The following is a 23,004-nucleotide window of genomic DNA, read 5'->3' as shown; positions in this document are numbered from 1 at the left end:
GTATACAAACAGCCTGAGGTTAAGTAACGAACCAAGCTGATTTTGCTATTTCAAATTATCAAGTGTGGTTTAGTGTGCGGGGGGGGGGGGGGTGAAGATAAGGAATACAGTAGCCTTTCCACAAGGCGTTGGAAAGAGAGAGAAAGATGATTGTCTAGACAGAACCAGTTTATCATCCATTGAAGCTTCCCTGAACACCAAACCTGAATTTTGCAGTTCTGGATTTCCTGACCTTGTTCTGATGCTGTTAAAAACCTCCATCGTTCCTCACCTTCTCCCGAGGGAGACCGTTCCACTACTGAATGGCTGTTACCGCCATTCTTAAACCACCAGAAAGTCCCCCCCCCCAATGTTTAGTCGGCTTCTCCTTTCTCGTAACTCGAAGCCCTTGGTTTGAGTACTACCTTCCAGGAGCAGGAGGAGACGAGCTTGCTCCATCGTCCCAAAATTTGGAACTCTCTCCTGTTGTTGTTGTTGTTGTTTAGTCGCATAGTCCTGTCCGACTCTTGGTGACCCCCTGGACCAGAGCACGCCAGGCACTCCTGTCTTCCACTGCCTCCCGCAGTTTGGTCAAACTCATGCTGGTAGCTTCGAGAACACTGTCCCACCATCTCGTCCTCTGCCGTCCCCTTCTCCTTGTGCCCTCCATCTTTCCCAACATCAAGGTCTTTTCCAGGGAGTCTTCTCTTCTCATGAAGTGGCCAAAGTATTGGAGCCTCAGCTTCAGGATCTGTCCTTCCAGTGAGCACTCAGGGCTGATTTCCTTCCGAATGGAGAGGTTTGATCTTCTTGCAGTCCATGGGACTCTCAAGAGTCTCCTCCAGCACCAGAATTCAAAAGCATCCATTCTTCGGCGATCAGCCTTCTTTATGGTCCAGCTCTCACTTCCATACATTACTACTGGGAAAATCATAGCTTTAACTATACGGACCTTTGTCTCTACTTTTTAAGATGCTGTCCAGGTTTGTCATTGCTTTTCTCCCAAGAAGCAGGCGTCTTTTAATTTCGTGGCTGCTGTCACCATCTGCAGTGATCATGGAGCCCAAGAAAGTCAAATCTCTCACTGCCTCCATTTCTCCCCCTTCTATTTGCCAGGAGGTGATGGGCCCAGTGGCCATGATCTTCGTTTTTTTGATGTTGAGCTTCAGACCACATTTTGCACTCTCCTCTTTCACCCTCATTAAAAGGTTCTTTAATTCCTCCTCACTTTCTGCCATCAAGGTTGTGTCATCTGCATATCTGAGGTTGTTGATATTTCTTCCGGCAATCTTAATTCCAGCTAGGGATTCATCCAGCCCAGCCTTCGCCTAATGATTTCTGCATATAAGTTAAATAAGCAGGAGGACAATATACAGCCTTGAAACCCTCTCCTAACATGTGCCAAACTGTTGTGGTTGTTTTGCATCACCCGACCAAGTTAGCGATTGGAACTCAAGCCTCATAGCTACCACCCCAAACCCCAACCTGGTCCGATTCGCTCCAAAACAGGGTGTGGCAACATTTTTACAGCCCAAAAGAGATATACAGTGGTACCTTGGTTCTCAAACGCCTTGCTTCCTGGAACTAAGTGTTCCGGTTTCCGAACGTTTTTCGGAAACCGAAGGTCCAATGCAGCTGTCAGGTATTGTTTCCGGGGCGCCTTCACCAATCAGAAGCCGCGCCTTGGTTTCCGAACATTTCGGAAGTCAAACGGACTTCCAGAACGGATTAAGTTCGGCGCTTTTGTTTTTGCTATTTGCTCTGCATTTTTGAGGCTTTGTCGATTCATTTGTTTTTGTGACTGTGTGGAACCCAGTTCAGCTACTGATTGATTGATTGATTGAGTGAGTGAGTGATTGTGGAAATGGATAAAATCCAAACAACGACTATCATCAGTGCAGATAAGAAAAAACAGTAACTTTTATTTTCATCATCTACAATACTGTGTTACTTGTTTTATAGTACAGTACGTTGATTACTGCTTTCATTTTATGATCAATGGTCTCGTTAGTAAAATTCATGTTCAATTGCTGTTTTAGGGCTTGTTTTTAAAAGTCTGGAACGGATTAATCCATTTTGCATTACTTTCTATGGGAAAGCGCGTCTTGGTTTTGGAACGCTTTTAGTTTTGGAACAGACTTCCGGAACAGATTAAGTTTGAGAACCAAGGCACCACTGTATGTGAAAGTATTGACTTTCAAGTTTCCCAAAGGGGTGGAGATAGGCCTTGAAGGCGTTCAGGAAATATAGCTGTATTGCTTTTAACACTTGATTGGAAGCCACCCAGAGTGGCTGGGGAAACTCAGCCAGATGGGTGGGGTATAAATAATAAATTATTATTATAAATTATTATTATATCGGGCTCCTTCTCCCTCTGTAAAGATAAGGAGTGACCTTCGTGTCCAAATGGGGAGTTGAACCCTGCACTCCCAGATCTGACACTCTAACCACTACACCACGCTACCTCGCCACATATTTTCACCATTGTCTCCCTCTCACCTCGTTCTCTCTTTCTTCCCCTGTCGCCAGGATGGTGCTACCAGTGACCGAATGGATTTGGCGCCACGAATATTGGCTCCCTCCAGGGATCACCTGGGAGGACATGAAGGAGACAGAAGAGATCAGCTACCCTCAGCCCCGCCACCTCTTACTGAGCCTTCCCTTGGCCCTCCTGCTTGTGGTGATCCGCTTCTTCTTCGAAAGGTACGTTAAATCGATGCAAGCTCTGACCAGCCTCCATGTTCAGGGGCAAAGGTAAAGGGACCCCTGACCATTAGGTCCAGTCGTGGCTGACTCTGGGGTTGTGGCGCTCATCTCACTTTATTGGCCGAGGGAGCCGGCATACAGCTTCTGGGTCATGTGGCCAGCAGGACTAAGCCACTTCTGGCGAACTAGAGTAGTGCATGGAAACGCCGTTTACCTTCTCGCCAGAGTGGTACCTATTTATCTACTTGCACTTTGATGTGCTTTTGAACTGCTAGGTTGACAGGAGCAGGGACCGAGCAACGGGAGCTCACCCCGTCGCGGGGATTCGAACCGCCGACCTTCTGATCGGCAAGTCCTAGGCTCTGTGGTTTAACCCACAATGCCACCTGCGTCCCTTATGTTCAGGGGTAGCCTACCTCTAAATACTAGTTTCTGGGGGTAGAGAGGGGAAACAGGTGGCGGAAAATTGTTGTCTTTGCACCTTGTTTGTGGCATCCAGCTGAAGGTCACTGGGGGGGGGGGAAAGGTCCCTGAATCATTTTATTAGGATAAAAAAGGTAAAGGTAAAGGACCCCTGAGAGTTAAGTCCAGTTGCAAACGACTCTGGGGTTGTGGCGCTCATCTCACTTTACCGGCCGAGGCAGCTGACGTTTGTCCGCAGACAGTTTTTCCAGGTCATGTGGCCAGCATGACTAAGCCACGTCTGGAGAAACCAGAGCAGCACATGGAAAAGCTGTTTACCTTCCCACCAGAGTGGTACCTATTTATCTACTTGCACTTTGACGTGCTTTCAAACTGCTAGGTTGGCAGGAGCAGGAACCGAGCAACGGGAGTCGCAGGGTTTTGAACCGCCGACCTTCTGATCGGCAAGTCCTAGGCTCTGTGGTTCAACCCACAGCGGCACCCGCGTCCTGGAACATGGCTGCCTTCAAATATCTATGAAAAATTATATAGTTGCGGAACTCTTTGACGTCTGCTGGGTGGGTGCCACTCCCGAAAACGCCTTCTAGCCTTGCCCCCTGTGGTTTCACCGTATCGTCTACTCCCAAACGACTGCGATGGACTCCCAGTATTAAAAAATACTGACATCGATCTACCCATTGTCGTTGCCAAGAGCTGTCGAAGTTTTTCCAGAGGGAGAGACCAAAGTTGCTCAACTTTTTGGGGGGAGGGAGATCGACCTGTGATTGGCCACAGAAACCCCGGCGATCGACCTGTAGGACATGCCTGGTCTACACGGACTCGCAGCAGCTCCTTCAGAGTATTTGTCGTTTTACTTCTGATGGCCAGCATCAATAATAATAATAATAAAAATAAAAATTTTATTTATACCTCTCCCTTCCAAGTTCAAAAACCGGGCTCAGGGTGGCTAACAACAAATTTAAAACACTTAATTATAAAAGCAGCATAAAATACAGTATAAAAAATAACAATAAAAATCAAAAATCAAAAATCAATTTAGGGGAAATAAGCATTAGATAATCCCCAGGGCTAGCTGGCTAAATTGGTCCTACTTGGGCCAGTGAGGAGGCCGGGGGAGAATTAGTTGTGGGGTCTCAGAGCGGGTGATCTTCATAAAAGGGGAGTGGGAGGGATGAGAAGGGAAATAAAAGATCAGGCTGAATTCAAATTAAAGGCCAGGCGGAATAGCTCTGTCCTACAGGCCCGACAGAAGGAGGTTAAATCCTGCAGGGCCCTGGTCTTGTGGGACAGAGCATTCCACCAGGTCGGAGCCATCACTGAGAAGGCCCTGGCCCTGGTGGACGATAGTCTGCCTGTCCGGGCCTCTGACAGAGCTCCAAAACAGTCCTGCAGAAGTCCCTGTGACAAGCCCTGTTCTGCACGACCCGGTTTTATCTTAAGAAGTTTACAAAAGGTGAAATTCTGGCTTTTGTGGGCATTCGGATTCAAAAGTGAAGTTTCCAGGGACTGAAGAACCTTTGGAGCTGAATTTTGGTTAACCGCCAGCATTCCTAAACATTCCTGGTCTATGAGGAGTCGTGCCACAACTTGCTGTCCGTGACTTCCACAAGGCACGGATAGCCAAGCATTCCCGAACTGTTTATCTAAAGCGATCCCATGGAAGCCTGAAGAATTGGGGTACACTTTGTTCTGCACCCCAATAAAGCTTACCCAGTCACCCACGCTTGGCACCCAAGGTGATGACTTTCCATGGCATGTTTAAACCCCAGTTGCAGAGCTGTCTCAGCCAAACCAAGCCTCTGAAAGCAAAATACAATGGTACCTCAGGTTACAGACGCTTCAGGTTACAGACTCCACTAACCCAGAAATATTACTTTGCTTCAGGATGAGAACAGAAATCGTGTGGCGGCAGTGGGAGGCCCCATTAGCCAAAGTGGTGCTTCAAGTTAAGAACAGTTTCAGGTTAAGAACAGACCTCCGGAACGAATTAAGTACTTAACCTGAGGTAGAGCAGAGACATCACCTTGCCAACAAAGGTCCGTATAGTTAAAACTATGGTTTCCCCAGTAGTGATGTATGGAAGTGAGGGCTGGACCATAAAGAAGGCTGATCGCCGAAGAATGGGTGCTTTTGAATTCTGGTGCTGGAGGAGACTCTTGAGAGTCCCATGGACTGCAAGAAGATCCAGCCTCTCCATTCTGAAGGAAATCAGCCCTGAGTGCTCACTGGAAGGACAGATCCTGAAGCTGAGGCTCCAAGACTTTGGCCACCTCATGAGAAGAGAAGACTCCCTGGAAAAGACCCTGATGTTGGGAAAGATGGAGGGCGCATGGAGAAGGGGACGAAGGAGGACGAGATGGTGGGACAGTGTTCTCGAAGCTGCCAGCATGAGTTTGACCAAACTGTGGGAGGCAGTGGAAGACAGGAGGGCCTGGCGTGTTCTGGTCCAGGGGGTCACGAAGAGCCAGAAACAACTAAACAACAACAACACCATTGTACTACTACTACTACTACTATTACTACTAATAGTAGTAGTAGTAATAATAATGGGACACGGGTGACGCTGTGGGTAAAACCTCAGTGCCTAGGACTTGCCGATCGTATGGTTGGCGGTTCAAATCCCCGTGGTGGGGTGAGCTCCCGTTGTTCGGTCCCAGCTTCTGCCCACCTAGCAGTTCAAAAGCACTCTTAAGTGCAAGTAGATAAATAGGGACCGCTTTATAGTGGGAAGGTAAACGGCATTTCCGTGTGCGGCGCTGGTGCTGGCTCGCCAGCTGCAGCTTCGTCACTCTGGCCACATGTCTTTGGACGGCGCCGGCTCACGGCCTCTAGAGCGAGCTGAGCACGCAACCCTAGAGTCGGACACGACTGGCCCGTACGGGCAGGGGTACCTTTACCTTTACCTAGTAATAATAATAATAATTTTTATTTATACTCCGCCCTCCCCAGCCAGAGTGGGGCTCAGGGCGGCTAACACCAGTAAAATTACAGTAAAAACATAATGGGGGGGGGGGACCAATTTAAAATACAGGTTAAAATGCAGTTTAAAATGCAGCCTCATTTTAAAAGTAGCCCATATATCATAACCATAAGGGGAGGGAAACATAAGGGTCAGACTGAGTCTAAACCAAAGGCCAGGCAGAACAGTTCTGTCTTGCAGGCCCTGCGGAAAGAAGTCAAGTCCTGCAGGGCCCTAGTTTCTTGTGACAGAGTGTTCCACCAAGTCGGGGCCAGTACTGAAAAGGCCCTGGCCCTAGTTGAGACCAATCTAACCACCTTGCAACTTGGGACCTCCAAGGTGTTGTCATTTGTGGACCTTAAGGTCCTCCGCGGGGCATACCAGGAGAGGCAGTCCTCTAGGTAATAGTTTTATTATTTATTCCCCGCCCATCTGTCTGGATTGCCCCAGCCGCTCTCAGTGGCTTCCAACACATTTGTTGTTTGTTGTTTAGTCATTTAGTTGTGTCCGACTCTTCGTGACCCCCTGGACCAGAGCACGCCAGGCACTCCTGTCTTCCACTGCCTCCCGCAGTTTGGTCAAACTCATGCTGGGAGCTTCGAGAACACTGTCCCACCATCTCGTCCTCTGTCGTCCCCTTCTCCTTGTGCCCTCCATCTTTCCCAACATCAGGGTCTTTTCCAGGGAGTCTTCTCTTCTCACGAGGTGGCCAAAGTCTTGGAGTCTCAGCTTCAGGATCTGTCCTTCCAGTGAGCACTCAGGGCTGATTTCCTTCAGAATGGAGAGGTTTGATCTTCTTGCAGTCCATGGGACTCTCAAGAGTCTCCTCCAGCAACAAAATTCAAAAGCATCCAACATATAAAACATCAAAGGCTAAAAACCATCCTAGAAGGTTTAGTTTGGTCAGAATCACGTATACCTTGGTTGATGAACGCCTTAGCAGTTGAACTTTTGGCGCAAACCCGGAAGTGAGTGTTCCGGTTCAGACAATTAGAAGCTGCAATTTGGTTTTTGAATGTTTTGGAAGTCGAAAATTTCTGTCCCGGGCTTTTTAGACTCGTTTACCTATGTATTGGTCAAAATAATGAGTTTGACCAAGCTGCGGGAGGCAGTGGAAGACAGGAGTGCCTGGCGTGCTCTGGTCCAGGGGGTTGCGAAGTGTCAGACATGACTGAACAGCTAAACAACAACAACCTATGTATTATCTGATACAAAGGGGCACATAGGTTACCAGATGTGAAATATGTTGGCATTATGTTGGCTCTCCTACCCAAATATTCTGGATTAGTTGTCATTTCTGAGTCACCTTCAAAGGTAGCCCCACGTAGAGCGCATTGCAATAGTCCAAGCAGGAGATAACCAGAGCATGTACCACTCTGGCAAGACAGTCTGCGGGCAGGGAGGGTCTCATCCTGCATACCAGATGGAGCTGGTAGACAGCCTCCCTGGATGAGGAATTGACCTGCACCTCCATGGACAGCTGTGAGTCCAAAATTACTCCCAGGCTGCGCACCAGGTCTTTCAGGGGCACAGTTACCCCATTCAGAACCAGGGAGTCCTCCACACCCGCCTGCCCCCTGTCCCCCAGAAACAGCACTTTTGTCTTGTCAGGATTCAACCTCAATCTGTTAGCCGCCATCCATCCTCCAGCCGCCTCCAGGCACTCACACAGGACCTTCACCGCCTTCACTGGTTCCGATTTAAAGGAGAGGTAGAGCTGGGTATCATCCGCATTCTGATGAACACCCAGCCCAAACCCCCACAGTCCTTACGCATAGATACTAATTAAACACCACAAATCCCTATTGAGGTCACATCAAGGCAGTCTTCTCTCCCAGTTAGAACATACGAGTCCTAATTAAATCCCAATATTACTAAACATTTAATACCATAGATCAGGCACGCCCAGCTCTCAAGATACTGCGATATACTCCCAGTATATATTAAAAGGCAGTGATCTACCCAGGGACAGAGAAGGAGCGTGCGTGGGGTGGTGGGTGGAAAGAGTTGTTGATCTTTTTATGGGGGGGGGGGGTTGCAAAACTCCGCTCACCCTAAACTCCAGCGCTGTCAATCGCACGCCAGGAAAGAAATGATTGACAACATGCCACGGACCCAAATATAGGTGCCACGATCAACAGCAACCACCCCGGGATCTGCCTGTTGATTGCGGTTGACCGCCAGGACATGTCTGCCATAGATCTATTACACCAGGGGTCAGCAAACTTTTTCAGTAGGGGGCCGGTCCACTGTCCCTCAGACCTTGTGGGGGGCCGGACTATACTTTGAAAAGAAAATGAACGAATTCCTATGCCCCACAAATAACCCAGAGATGCATTTTAAATAAAAGGACACATCAGTGGCGTAGCATGGGTTGTCAGCACCCGGGGCAAGGCAAGTAATTTGTGCCCCATAACCCGTGGATTTGCGCCCCCTAACCCGTGGATTTGTGCCCCCTAACCCGTGGATTTGCGCCCCCTAACCCTAACCCCCAGATGTTGTACCCGGTGCGGCCGGGCCCCCTTGCACCCCCCACGCTACACCACTGGGACACATTCTACTCGTGTAAAAACACCAGGCAGGCCCCACAAATAATCCAGAGATGCATTTTAAATAAAGGACACATTCTACTCATTTAAAAACATGCTGATTCCTGGACCGTCCGCGGGCCGGATTTAGAAGGCGATTGGGCCGCATCCGGCACCTGGGCCTTAGTTTGCCTAGCCATGTACAGTGGTACCTCAGGTTACAGACACTTCAGGTTACAAACGCTTCAGGTTACAGACTCCGCTAACCCAGAAATAGTACCTCGGGTTAAGAACTTTGCTTCAGGATGAGAACACAAATCGTGCGGCGGCGGCAGCAGGAGGCCCCATTAGCTAAAGTGGTACCTCAGGTTAAGAACAGTTTCAGGTTAAGAACGGACCTTCAGAACGAATTAAGTTCTTAACCCGAGATACCACTGCATTACACCGTCTTTTTAAACAGGGAAGATCAGAAAAGGACATCACGGACGGGGCATGAGGATATTTGTCTGGGGCATCCATCTTTGCAGAATTTCATTTCTCGGCGCATGAGCTCCTGGCAGCTTTGTTTCCTGGAGCAAACCCGCCCTCCCCCCCCCTTTGCAAGTCCTCGGTGCGACGCATTCTTTCCGTAAAACCCGACAGGCAATAAAAAGATCGGCCTAAAGCCCTATGAAAACCACCTCCAGCAAAAGCCCATAAAATGATTCATTCCCAGCTCCTCTTGAGAACCAAATGCAGCTCACAACAGATTGGCAGCTTCAGAAAAGGTCCCCATTTGTGCCACAGCAGTTCTGATTTCTCAGTAAAGCCCCTTTCCGTGTAGCATAGAATCATGGAATTGTCGGAAATGTAAAGAAAGGGAAGGTATCTTCTACCGCATGTGGTGGACTTGTAAAGAGGTAAAGGCTTTCTGGGAAATGGTATTGTTGTTATTTAGTTGTTTAGTCGTGTCCGACTCTTGGTGACCCCCTGGACCAGAGGACGCCAGCCACTCCTGTCTTCCACTGCCTCCCGCAGTTTGGTCAAACTCATGCTGGGAGCTTCGAGAACACTGTCCCACCATCTCGTCCTCTGTCGTCCCCTTCTCCTTGCGCCCTCCATCTTTCCCAACATCAGGGTCTTTTCCAGAGAGTCTTCTCTTCTCACGAGGTGGCCAAAGTCTTGGAGTCTCAGCTTCAGGATCTGTCCTTCCAGTGAGCACTCAGGGCTGATTTCCTTCAGAATGGAGAGGTTTGATCTTCTTGCAGTCCATGGGACTCTCAAGAGTCTCCTCCAGCACCAGAATACAAAAGCATCCATTCTTCGGCAATCAGCCTTCTTGATGGAAATGGTATATAATGAGCTAAAGCAAATGTTTAGAGATACTTTTGTTGTTGTTTTTTTAAAAAAACCAGAAGCTTTTTTATTGGGGATGGTGGGTGAGGAGATACAGAGGGAAGATAAAAGACTGTTTTTGTATGCAATAATAATAATAATAATAATAATAATAATAATAATAATAATAATAATTTTTATTTATACCCCCCCCCGCCCCCGGCCAGAGCTGTTCTCAGGGTGGCTAACACCAGTAAAATTACAGTAAAAACATAATGGGGGGGCAATTTAAAACACAGGTTAAAATGCAATTTAAAATGCAGCCTCATTTTAAAAGTAGCCCATAGATCAAAACATAAGGTTCAGACTGAGTCCAAACCAAAGGCCTGGTGGAACAGCTCTGTCTTGCAGGCCCTGCCGAAAGATGTCAAGTCCCGCAAGGCCCTAGTCTCCTGTGACAGAGCGTTCCACCCAGTCGGGGCCAGTACTGAAAAGTCCCTGGCCCTAGTTGAGACCAATCTAACCTCCTTGTGGCCTGGGACCTCCAAAATGTTGTCATTTGTGGGCCTTAAGGTCCTCCGTGGGGCATACCAGGAAAGTCGGGCCCGTATGTACGTAGATATGCAACAACCGCGGCAAGAATCCTCTTGGCCCAAAAATGGAAACATTAAGAAATAACAGCAAAAGAAGAGGGGCAGATGAGGATGATGGACTTTGCAGAACTGGCAGAGCTGACGGGGAAAATCCGGAACCAGCAAGATCAAGTATTCCAAAAGGACTGGAGCAAATTTACACGATATTAGAAAGGTTGTTGCAAGCAATTAACACCACTAGCGGGGTTGTCTGAAGACTTGTAATGAGAAATTGTCCACCTTTCTATGTTTATTTAAATTTTGAGCCATTTTGTAATGAGTGTGGTTAAAATTGGATAACGTACAAAACGCACCTTGCCAACAAAGGTCCGTATAGTTAAAGCTATGGTTCTCCCAGTAGTGATGTATGGAAGTGAGAGCTGGACCATAAAGAAGGCTGAAGAATTGATGCTTTGAATTATGGTGCTGGAGGAGACTCTTGAGAGTCCCATGGACTGCAAGAAGATCCAACCTCTCCATTCGGAAGGAAATCAGCCCTGAGTGCTCACTGGAAGGACAGATCCTGAAGCTGAGGCTCCAAGACTTTGGCCACCTCATGAGAAGAGAAGACTCCCTGGAAAAGACCCTCATGTTGGGAAAGATGGAGGGCACAAGGAGAAGGGGACGACAGAGGACGAGATGGTGGGACAGTGTTCTCGAAGCTACCAGCATGAGTTTGCCCAAACTGCGGGAGGCAGTGGAAGACAGGAGTGCCTGGCGTGCTCTGGTCCAGGGGGTCATGAAGAGGTGGACATGACTAAACAACTAAACAACAACAACAACAATTTATACAAATATGGTGCCAGGGAATCAAACTGAGAAGGGGGGGGAAAGGCATACCAAGGACAGAGTTTCTTTATAATGGCCAGATTGTTCTTTTGCTCTAAGTACTTCAGACGCTGTCCAATTAGCTTTTTTGCTTTAATAAACCCCATAGTGAGAAGCTGATGTAGGTGGAGTCCGCAGGAGGGGAATTTTTGGCTGCTCGAATTCTTATAGCCAAGAAATGGAAAACACAAGAATTACCAACTGTGGAAGAATGGCAGATGAAAACGATGGAATATATGGAGCTGGCTGACCTTACTGGAAGAATCCGCGACCAAAAAGAAGAGGAATACCAAGAAGAGTGGAAGAAATTTAAGGACTATTTGAATGAATATTGTGATATCAAAAATTAGAAATTACTTGAAAGTACCAGATTAGGCCTAGGATTAAATTAAGAGTTAATTAAATAAATAAGATTTAGAACCTAAAGGAAAGTTAAGAAATTTTATTTTAATTGGAATACTGTGTTTTTAAAAAATGATACCAGAAAACTGCTACATTTTAATTACAAGGAAATTCAGATGGGAGGGCTCAGAGGACGCCCAAAATATGTTTATAAGGTTAGAAGTCCAAATAATTAATTAGTTTGTGTTGTTTAGCTTGTTTAGGTATTTAGGTACCTTGTTTTTATTTTTATTTTTTTGTTTATATTTGTGATTTGTCTTTTTTCTTTTTCTCTGTTTTTCTTTTGTTGTGATATGTGTTATATCTGTAAGAAACTTAATAAAAATTATTATTTTTTAAAAAGGAGAGGAATTTTTTGGTGCAGTTTTAGACCACACACTTTTATGGGGGTCTTGTGTCACTGAGGGCAGTAGACCGGGTGGATTTAGATTTAGACGGAACCAATAATTAAGAGTTTTTTGCCAGGACTGAGCTTCTACAGAGGGAAACTTGCCCCCAGTCGTAATGTTGCATTTGGGACACAAGGTGGTCATGGGAATAGGATGCTGGACTTATGGTCCTATAGGTAGTTGGGGGATTGGAACCCAGTTCTCTGCAACCCACGTCTTTCATAGAATCATAGAATCATAGAGTTGGAAGAGACCACAAGGGCCATCGAGTCCAACCCCCTGCCAAGCAGGAAACACCATCAGAGCACTCCTGACATATGCTTGTCAAGCCTCTGCTTAAAGACCTCCAAAGAAGGAGACTCCACCACACTCCTTGGCAGCAAATTCCACTGTCAAACAGCTCTTACGGTCAGGAAGTTCTTCCTAATGTTTAGGTGGAATCTTCTTTCTTGTAGTTTGGAGCCATTGGTCCGTGTCTGCTTCTCTGGAGCAGCAGAAAACAACCTTTCTCCCTCCTCTATGGGACATCCTTTTATATATTTGAACATGGCTATCATACCACCCCTTCACCTCCTCTTCTCCAGGCTAAACTTGCCCAGCTCCCTTAGCCGTTCCTCATAAGGCATCGTTTCCAGGCCTTTGACCATTTTGGTTGCCCTCCTCTGGACACCTTCCAGTTTGTCAGTGTCCTTCTTGAACTGTGGTGCCCAGAACTGGGCACAGTGCTCCAGGTGAGGTCTGACCAGAGCAGAATACAGTGGCACTATTACTTCCCTTGATCTAGATGCTATACTCCTATTGATGCAGCCCACAATTGCATTGGCTTTTTTAGCTGCCGCGTCACACTGTTGGCTCATGTCAAGTTTGTGGTCAACCAAGACTCCTAGATCCTTTGCACATGTACTGCTCTCATTGCCTCCGAGCATCTGCAGAGTGCCTTTTCTTTTTGGCAACTTGTGGGTGCTGGACTGGATCCAGCCTCCACCTCACATTTTCATCTTGTAAGCTGCAACAGCCTGCCTTAGGCATTGCTAAATTGCTTCTCTGTAAGCGCAGCCAGTCCCTGGGGCGGCGGGGTTTAAAGGAAGAGCCAGATGAGTATTTATTGATGAGCTATCTCTATAAAGGCCGGAGAGCATCGCTCAGAGAGATAATTGCTCCATTACAGAGCGGCTGCTTTATAGGCAAAAAGGGTTTCGGGAGCGAGGGATATTGAGAGTTTTCTGGAAACTGCTTTGGGCATGTGAAAGGGGACAGAATTATAGAGCTGGTAAAAGGTAAAGGGATCCCTGATCATTAGGTCCGGTCGTGGCCGACTCTGGGGTTGCGGCGATCATCTCGCTTTACTGGCTGAGGGAGCCGGCATACAGCTTCCGGGTCATGTGGCCAGCAGGACTAAGCCGCTTCTGGCAAACCAGAGCTGCGCACAGAAACACTGTTTACCTTCCCGCTGGAGGGGTACCTATTTATCTACTTGCACTTTGACGTGCTTTCAAACTGCTAGGTTGGCAGGAGCAGGGATCCAAAGGTCGGCGGTTCAAGTCCCCGCGACGGGGTGAGCTCCTGTTGCTCGGTCCCAGCTCCTGCCAACCTAGCAGTTTGGAAGCACGTCAAAGCACAAGTAGATAAAATCACTCCAGCGGGAAGGTAAACGGTGTTTCTGTGTGCTCTGGTTTCCATCACGGTGTCCCGTTGCACCAGAAGCAGTTTAGTCCTGCTGGCCACATGACCCGGAAAACAATCTGTTTTTGTTTGTTTTTTTAAATAATATTTATTAAGAGTTTAAAGATTACAAAAAGAAGAAAAAAAGTTAAAGCAAAACAATACAATACAATACATGAAAAACAAAAAATACTACTTATCTTGACAAAACAGAAACAAAAAACAGAAACAATTAAAAACACATCCAATATTTCCATATCTTATCTTTCATTTACTTGTTTCAATGACCTCCTCACACCTCCCTTTTTTGTGTTCTAGTTCAGTTAGCTATTTCAGCAAATCCTTTCCATCTTTCTCAATTTTTGTCCTATAATTTATCTTAACACAATCTAACCTTACTTTTTTCCCCTTTGGCCCATTAACAATCTATTTTTACTTAATTCTTTATAACATTTCTGCTAAAGCCATATAACTTCATTCCAGCATCCTTCTAACATTCATTAATTTTACAGTGTTTCTGTAAATAGTCTTTAAATTTTTTCCAATCTTCCTCCACCGACTCTTCTCCCTGGTCTCGGATTCTGCCAGTCATTTCCGCCAGTTCCATGTAGTCCATCAACTTCATCTGCCATTCTTCCCGGGTGGGTAAATCTTGTGTCTTCCAATACTTCGCGATGAGTATTCTTGCTGCTGTTGTTGCATACATAAAGAAAGTTCTGTCCTTCTTTGGCACCAATTGGCCGACCATGCCCAGGAGAAAGGCCTCTGGTTTCTTCAGGAAGGTATATTTAAATACCTTTGTCATTTCATTATAAATCATCTCCTAGAACGTCTTAATCCTTGGGCATGTTCACCAAAGGTGAAAGAATGTACCTTTAGTCTCATTACATTTCCAACATTTATTATCGGGCAAATGGTAAATTTTTGCAAGCTTGACTGCTGTCATGTACCACCTACAGATCATTTTCATTAGATTCTCTCTTAAGGCATTACATGCCGTAAACTTCATACCTGTGGTCCATAACTGTTCCCAGTCAGCCATCATAATGTTGTGTCCAACATCTTGTGCCCATTTAATCATAGCTGATTTCACCGTTTCATCCTGAGTGTTTCATTTCAACAGCAAGTTATACATTCTTAACAAATTTTTAACTTTGGGATCTAACAATTCTGTTTCCAATTTTGATTTTTCCACCTGGAAGCCAAGTTTTTTGTCCAAATTATATGCCTCCATTATTTGGTAGTAATGGAGCCAGTCTCGCACTCTATTTTTTAATTTTTCAAAACTCTGCAGTTTTAATCTGTCTCCCTCTTGTTCCAGAATTTCCAAATATTTCGGCCATTTGGCCTCCATAATGAGTTTTTTCTGAGCCTTCGCTTCCATTGGTGACAACCATCTTGGGGTTTTATTTTCTAACAAGTCCTTATATCTTATCCAGACATTAAACAGTGCTTTTCTAACAATATGGTTTTTAAACGCTTTATGTGCTTTGACCTTATCATACCACAGATATGCAGCCAACCAAATACATTGTTGAAACCTTCTAAGTCCAACACATCAGTATTTTCAAGAAGCAGCCATTCTCTCAGCCAGCAAAAAGTGGCTGATTCATAATAAAGTTTAAGGTCTGGCAGGGCAAATCCACCTCTTTCTTTAGCATCAGTTAATATCTTAAATTTTATTCGAGGCTTCTTGCCCTGCCAGACAAGTTTGGAGATATCTCTCTGCCACTTCTTGAAACAGTCCATTTTGTCCAAGATTTGCAATGTTTGAAACAAAAATAGCATCCTTGGCAATACGTTCATTTTTATCACAGCAATTCGGCCTAACAGTGATAACTTCAGATTTGACCATATTTCTAAGTCCTTTTTCACTTCAATCCAACATTTTTCATAGTTATCCTTAAATAGATTCACATTCTTAGCAGTCATGTTAACCCCTAAATATTTCACTTTCTTAACCAGTGTTAATCCTGTCTCCTACCCGGAAAACAATCTGTGGACAAACGCCGGCTCCCTCGGCCTGAAAGCGAGATGAGCGCCACAACCCCCTAGTCGCCTTTGACTGGACTTAACCATCCAGGGGTCCTTTACCTTTACTTGTGACGACAGCAAGGAAGCCTCGTTCTACCTGTAGTGACTCCAGTAATGTAAAGGGACCCCTGACCATTAGGTCCAGTCTTGGCCGACTCTGGGGTTGCAGCGCTCATCTTGCTTTATTGGCTGAGGGAGCCGGTGTACAGCTTCCGGGTCATGTGGCCAGCAGGACTAAGCCACTTCTGGCGAACCAGAGCAGCGCACGGAAACGCCGTTTACCTTCCCGGCGGAGCGGTACCTATTTATCTACTTGCACTTTGACGTGCTTTCAAACTGCTAGGTTGGCAGGAGCAGGGATCGAGCAACGGGAGCTCACACTGTCATTGTGGGGATTCGAACCGCCGACCTTCTGATTGGCAAGTCCTAGGCTCTGTGGTTTAACCCACAGCGCCACCCGCGTCCCAAGTGGCTAACAAGCAGTGTTTGACCCCAAGTTGCCTTCTGTTCCTTTTCCTGGCATCTTGTGACCAAACCCAGGCAGAGAACAACGCCTGCTAACCTGACTTATTCTCCCCCGTAGGATCGTCGCTGTGCCGCTGAGCAGAAAAATGGGACTGAGGGAGAAAGTACGAAGGAAAGCTCCTCCGAACCCCGTCCTGGAAGCTTTTTACACCACGCAAGGGAAAAGCCCCAAAGAGGTAAGTGGCTGCAGTAGTCTTTGCAACCAGGTTCTACTGGGTCCTAGAAGGAGGGCTGTTTTTCTCCTGCCAGATTTGCTATTCTTCAGCCACTAAACAAAGTGGAATGTGAATGTACAACACCAGCACCTCCCCTCCGAAATAGAGAAACAACAATAATAATATTATATTATTTATACCCCACTCATCTAGCTGGGTTTCCCCTGCCACTCTGGGCAGCTCCCAAGACAATACTGAAAACACAATAAAATGTCACACATTAAAAACTTCCCTAAACAGGGCTGCCTTCAGATGTCTTCTAAGAGTCAGATAGTTGTTTCTTTCCTTGACATCTGAAGGAAGGGCATTCCACAGGGCGGGTGCCACCACCGAGAAGGCCTTCTGCCTGGTTCCCTGTAAGCTCACTACTCGCAGGGAGGGAACTGCCAGAAGGCCCTCGGAGCTGGACCTCAGTGTCCGGGCTGAGCGATGGAGGTGGAGACGCTCCTTCAGGTCTACTGGGCTGAGGCTGTTTAGGGCTTTCAAAGTCAGCACCAACACTTTGAATGGTGCTCAGAAACATACTGGGAGCCAATGGAGGTCTTTCATGAATGGTGTTATATGATCCCGGCAGCTGCTCCCAGTCCCCAGTCTAGCTGCCGCATTCTGGATTAGTTGTAGTTTCTGGTCCAGTTGTGGCCGACTCTGGGGTTGCGGCGCTCATCTCGCTTTACTGGCCAAGGGAGCCGGCGTCCAGCTTCCGGGTCATGTGGCCAGCATGACTAAGCCGCTTCTGGTGATACCAGAGCAGCGCATGGAAACGCCGTTTACCTTCCCACCGGAGCGGTACCTATTTATCTACTTGCACTGGTGTGCTTTCGAACTGCTAGGTTGGCAGGAGCTGGGACTGAGCAACGGGAGCTCACCCTGTCATTGCGGGGATTCGAACTGCCAATCTTCTGATCGGCAAGTCCTAGGCTCTGTGGTTTAACCCACAGCGCCACCCGCGTCCCTCTATATTAGCCACGTTAGCCATCTGTAATAAACCATAGCTAAAACTTAAAGCAGGGGTGTTGAACCTTTTTGGCCTGGTGGGCCAGATCGCTGTCTGTATCCCCGTTTCCCTCCAGGGGCCAACCTTGATAGGTGGGTGGGATAACACACCTGTCAATCACCTGACCGACAGTCCGCCAAGCCACGCCCACCTGCCAATCACCTGACATCCAACTTTCAAGAGACTTAGATCTGCTCCCACTATAACAAAACTGGCGATGATCTGCCAGAGCTGTTGAGCTTTTTTTAGGAAGCAAAAGACGTTGAGTTTTTTAGATTGGGGGGGAGGTATTTCCCGTGATCTGCTGCAATCTACCTGTTCCCCGGCCTCTTTTTCAGGGCGAGCTCGTCGGTCTGGCCAAACAGTGCGACTTACAGCCCAGGCAGGTGGAGCGATGGTTCCGATATCGCCGTAACCAGGACCGGCCTAGCTTGACCAAGAAGTTCTGCGAAGCCAGGTAAGAAATATCAAAACTTGCACATGGTTTAAGATATTTCTTTTATATATATATATATATATATTTGCTTTCGTAGATTTTCACGGGTACAGGAATGCAGGTTTTGGTGTCCTCGGGTGTCTTCCCGTGTAAAAGTTGGGGTGTCTAGGCGACGTTTCGACGAGGTCTCACTCGTCATCTTCAGGCTGGTGCTTTCGGCTTCTTGTTACTGGAACAGAGCGGGATCTCAATGTTTGAGTTCCTATAAATACTGTAGAGGGGGTGTGGTGTCTAGCCTCCAATGTTCTGGGCAGAGAGGAAGTTCCCAGGCTAGTGTGCCTTTTCTTCTTTTGTTCTTTAATTACTTGAGAGATACCTTGAGTGATTTCTTGAGTGATATCCTGAGTACCACTTAGGTGGGTCATTAGGTGTGGATTAGTTGCTAAAGTCTTTGTGTCTTGACCTCTTGAACTTTGTGAAGAGTTTTCCTGAGAAGATGGCTGTATTGCACTTAGTTGTGCTTTGTCCTAATCTACAAAAAACCTGATGGCTCCCTAGGACACACTATCTACCAGAAAAAAACACACACCAACCGCTACTTACATGCACAATCACACCACCACCCTGCACAAATAAACTCCGTAGCCAAGACTCTCATCTCCAGAACCAAACGCCTGGCTGACAAAGACCACTTGACAACTGAGTTACAGAATCTCTCAAATGTGTTAATTGCCAATGGATACCAGCAAAACAGGATTACGAAGCTAATCCAAAAGGAAACACCCCCCAAAAACCAAGACACAGAAGAAAACAATGGCATGGCCCTCCTTCCTTATATCAAGGGCACTACAGATAAAATTAGCAAAATCCTCCATAAACACAATATCAAAACAGCCTTTTGCACCAACCAAAAAATAGCCAATATCCTCAGAAACCCCAAGGATAAAATCCAGTTGGAAAACCAAGGGATCTATGAAATACCCTGCAAAGTCTGCCCAGCCACGTACATTGGACAAACAAACAGACGAATAAATGCACGTATCGCAGAACACAAGAATGCCGTCAAAAAAGAAGAAAAAACTTCCTCTCTTTTCCAACACATGAAAGAAACAGGACACGAAATTAATTTTGCAGATTCCAAATTGCTCTTTAACACGGAACATCACCACAAGAGAATAATCATGGAAGCCATCGAGATAGAGAAACACCCTCACAACATGAACAAGCGTGACGACACATCCCGCTTGCCAGACATCTGGAAATTAGCCCTCCCCACAAAAACTGACACCAGATCCAGAGGCACACAGAACGCCAACACCAATCAACCACACCAGACCCAAACCCAGACCCTCTCCACAGATGAATTACTGACACCATCCAGTAGCCAATCCATGGTGGCACCTCCGGATGCTGCACCCCCCTGCAATCCCTACACAGATCTGGCTGACACAAGCCACAAAACCACAGCTCGCCCCTATACACGAAGCCAAGCCAAAGCACAACTAAGTGCAATACAGCCATCTTCTCAGGAAAACTCTTCACAAAGTTCAAGAGGTCAAGACACAAAGACTTTAGCAACTAATCCACACCTAATGACCCACCTAAGTGGTACTCAGGATATCACTCAAGAAATCACTCAAGGTATCTCTCAAGTAATTAAAGAACAAAAGAAGAAAAGGCACACTAGCCTGGGAACTTCCTCTCTGCCCAGAACATTGGAGGCTAGACACCACACCCCCTCTACAGTATTTATAGGAACTCAAACATTGAGATCCCGCTCTGTTCCAGTAACAAGAAGCCGAAAGCACCAGCCTGAAGATGACGAGTGAGACCTCGTCGAAACGTCGCCTAGACACCCCAACTTTTACACGGGAAGACACCCGAGGACACCAAAACCTGCATATATATATATATTTATATATATATATTATATATATTCTTATATATATATAATTTTATTAGTTTTTTAACGTATCATTTTCAACAGTAATTAAGCATACTTTTCCATCTTATACAATTTTTTGACTTCCATCAATGCTGTCTGAAAATTTTCCAATCTATTTATATACATTTCTTAATTTCTTAATGGTACCTCAGGTTACATACACTTCAGGTTATATATGCTTCAGGTTACAGACTCCGCTAACCCAGAAATAGTGCTTCAGGTTAAGAACTTTGCTTCAGGATGAGAACAGAAATCGTGCTCTGGCAGCGCAGCAGCAGCAGGAGGCCCCATTAGCTAAAGTGGTGCGTCAGGTTAAGAACAGTTTCAGGTTAAGAACGGACCTCCGGAACGAATTAAGTACTTAACCCAAGGTACCACTGAGCATACTTTCCCTATTGTATTTAAATCTCATAACTAAGATCTCTATCCTTTTTCTACTTCGTAAGGTTTCATATTTTTCTCCTTACAAAACTTCTTGCAGTCCTACTAACGTAATTTGTGGATGACAATTGCTCTTCAAATAATTCGTATACTTCTTCCGATCTTCCGTAAATCTCTGGTCCCGCAGGTTTCGAATCCTTCCTGTCATTTTATCCAATTCTGAATAGCCCATTAATTTTATTTGCCATTCTTCTTCCGTTGGGATTTCTTCTTGCTTCCATTTGTGGGCTGGTTTAAGATATTTCACCCAGAAATTGCAATGCTTATAATAATAATAATAATAATAATAATTTATTATTTATACCCCGCCCATCTGGCTGGGCCTCCACAGCCACTCTGGGCGGCTTCCATAAAAACCAAAAATACAGTAAAATATCACACGTTAAAAACTTCCCTGAACAGGGCTGCCTTAAGATGTCTTCTGAATGTCAGGTAGTTGTTTATCGCTTAATGTTTAAGCTTAAAAGGCTTGGAGACTCTAAAACAGGGTTTCCCAAACTCCAGCTGTTTGGGGGACTACAGCTCCCACCATTCCCAGTTAGCAGGACCAGTGCTCAGGGATGATGGGAATTGTAGTCCAGAAACAGCTGCAGACCCAAATTTAGGAAACCCTAGACCCTTGGGTTCACAATTCTATTTTCTTTGTCTGCATTGGTCAGAGTTGTCAGTTCTGAACCATAATTTCCTTAAAGCAACAACTTCTTAAGTGAAGCTGTTAGATCTGGAATAAGTGCCATACCTATTTTCCTTTTTTACTTCTTCTTCTTCTTCTTCTTCTTCTTCTTCTTCTTCTTCTTCTTCTTCTTCTTCTTCTTCTTCTTCTTCGCTTCTTTCGACCTGATCCTATTATTACAGAATCCTGTTAACAGCACCCAATAAATAGAGTGTTGTTGCCTTTAGCAAAATCAAGTAGAGCTACATATTTTGACTCGGGTAGGTAACTGTGTTGGTCTGACGCAGTCAATATGTATTTTAATTTTTTTAAAAAAATTGTCCAGTAGCACCTTAGAGACCAACTAAGTTTGTTCTTAAGGGATGCGGGTGTCGCTGTGGGTTAAACCACAGAGCCTAGGACTTGCCAATCAGAAGGTTGGCGGTTCGAATCCCCGTGACGGGGTGAGCTCCCATTGCTCAGTCCCTGCTCCTGCCAACCTAGCAGTTCGAAAGCACGTCAAACTGCAAGTAGATAAATAGGTACCACTCTGGCGGGAAGGTAAACGGCGTTTCTGTGCGCTGCTCTGGTTCGCCAGAAGTGGCTTAGTCATGCTGGCCACATGACCTGGAAGATGTACGCCGGCTCCCTCGGCCAATTAAGGGAGATGAGCGCTGCAACCCCAGAGTCGGCCACGACTGGACCTAATGGTCAGGGGTCCCTTTACCTTTACCTTTAGTTTGTTCATGGTATAAGCTTTTGTGTGCATGCACACTTCTTCAGATACATATTTTGACTAAATGTTCTCCTGAACAGTTTGTGCTGCTGCTGCTGCCTCTGTGTGACCCAAGATGCCGGAACATTTTAATTATGGTTTATCTCATCCTTACCAAAAGTAAAATTGCTAACACTGACCTAGAACAGTCTGTTACCAATACCCTTTCCTTAAGGGGCATGATCATTTGTTGCTTAAGCAATCGCTTTCAAGTGGACGGCCAAATGATAGAATGCAAGATTAAGAATAATTCCACTCCCCTCCCTTTAATGTGGGTTTACTTCTAAAGCAGATCATTTTACCTTTGGAGTTTTGATTTCCCATAGACATGATAACAGGGATGTGGGTGGTGCTGTGGTCTAAACCACTGAGCCTCTTGGGCTTGCTGATCAGAAGGTAGGCAGTTCGAATCCCCGCGATGGGGTTAAGAATAATAATATTATAATAATTTATTATTTATACCCTGCCCATCTGGCTGGGTTTTCCCAGCTACTCTGGGCAGCTTCCAACAAAATATTAAAATGGTGGCGCTGTGGGTTAAACCACAGAGCCTAGGGCTTGCCGATCAGAAGGTTGGCGGTTCGAATCCCCGCAATGAGGTGAGCTCCCATTGCTCAGTCCCTGCTCCTGCCCACCTAGCAGTTTGAAAGCACGTCAAAGTACAAGTAGATAAACAGGTACCGCTCCGGCGGGAAGGTAAACGGCGTTTCTGTGCGCTTCTCTGGTTTCGTCAAAAGCGGCTTAGTCCTGCTGGCCACATGACCCGGAAGCTGTACGCCGGCTCCCTCAGCCAGTAAAGCGAGATGAGCGCCACAACCCCAGAGTCGGCCACGACTGGACCTAATGGTCAGGGGTCCCTTTACCTTTACCTTTTAAGACATTTTTAGAGCTGATCAGGATGTTAGTGCCTTCAGGAGTGCCAGAGGACTTAAACAGAAATGGAAACAGGAGCATAAGCACAAAAATGTTCCCTTACTCATCTCAGGTCTAGAACAGATATCAGTCCGGTGAATATGATCAGTATTCGCTTTTCGAATCATACAACTGTAGGGACCCCAAGGGCCATCTAGTCCAACCCCCTGCAATGCACGGATCACAGCTCAAGAGTCCATGACAGATGGACATCCAACCTCTGCTTAAAAATCTCTGAGGAAGGAGAGTCCAC

General features: G+C 46.2%; 1 protein-coding gene across 3 annotated transcripts in view; it reads left to right on the top strand.

Moving 5' to 3' along the window:
* The window catches only part of CERS4 (ceramide synthase 4), a 107,163-nt gene that overhangs the window by 65,414 nt on the left and 18,745 nt on the right, over positions 1-23,004 (top strand). For all 3 annotated transcript variants that reach the window (XM_083720622.1, XM_083720621.1, XM_083720620.1), the window contains exons 2-4: positions 2,509-2,682; positions 16,440-16,557; positions 17,929-18,047. In XM_083720622.1, the coding sequence (XP_083576748.1) occupies positions 2,510-2,682; positions 16,440-16,557; positions 17,929-18,047 (410 nt within the window). In that variant the 5' untranslated portion in view covers position 2,509. The remainder of the gene's footprint in view (positions 1-2,508; positions 2,683-16,439; positions 16,558-17,928; positions 18,048-23,004) is intronic.

The sequence above is a fragment of the Podarcis gaigeae genome (assembly GCF_964106915.1).
Source record: "Podarcis gaigeae genome assembly, chromosome: 18".
Taxonomy (NCBI): Eukaryota; Metazoa; Chordata; class Lepidosauria; order Squamata; family Lacertidae; genus Podarcis; species Podarcis gaigeae.
The sequence above is the reverse complement of the archived record's forward strand: the minus strand, read 5'-3'. Positions and strand labels throughout refer to the sequence as shown.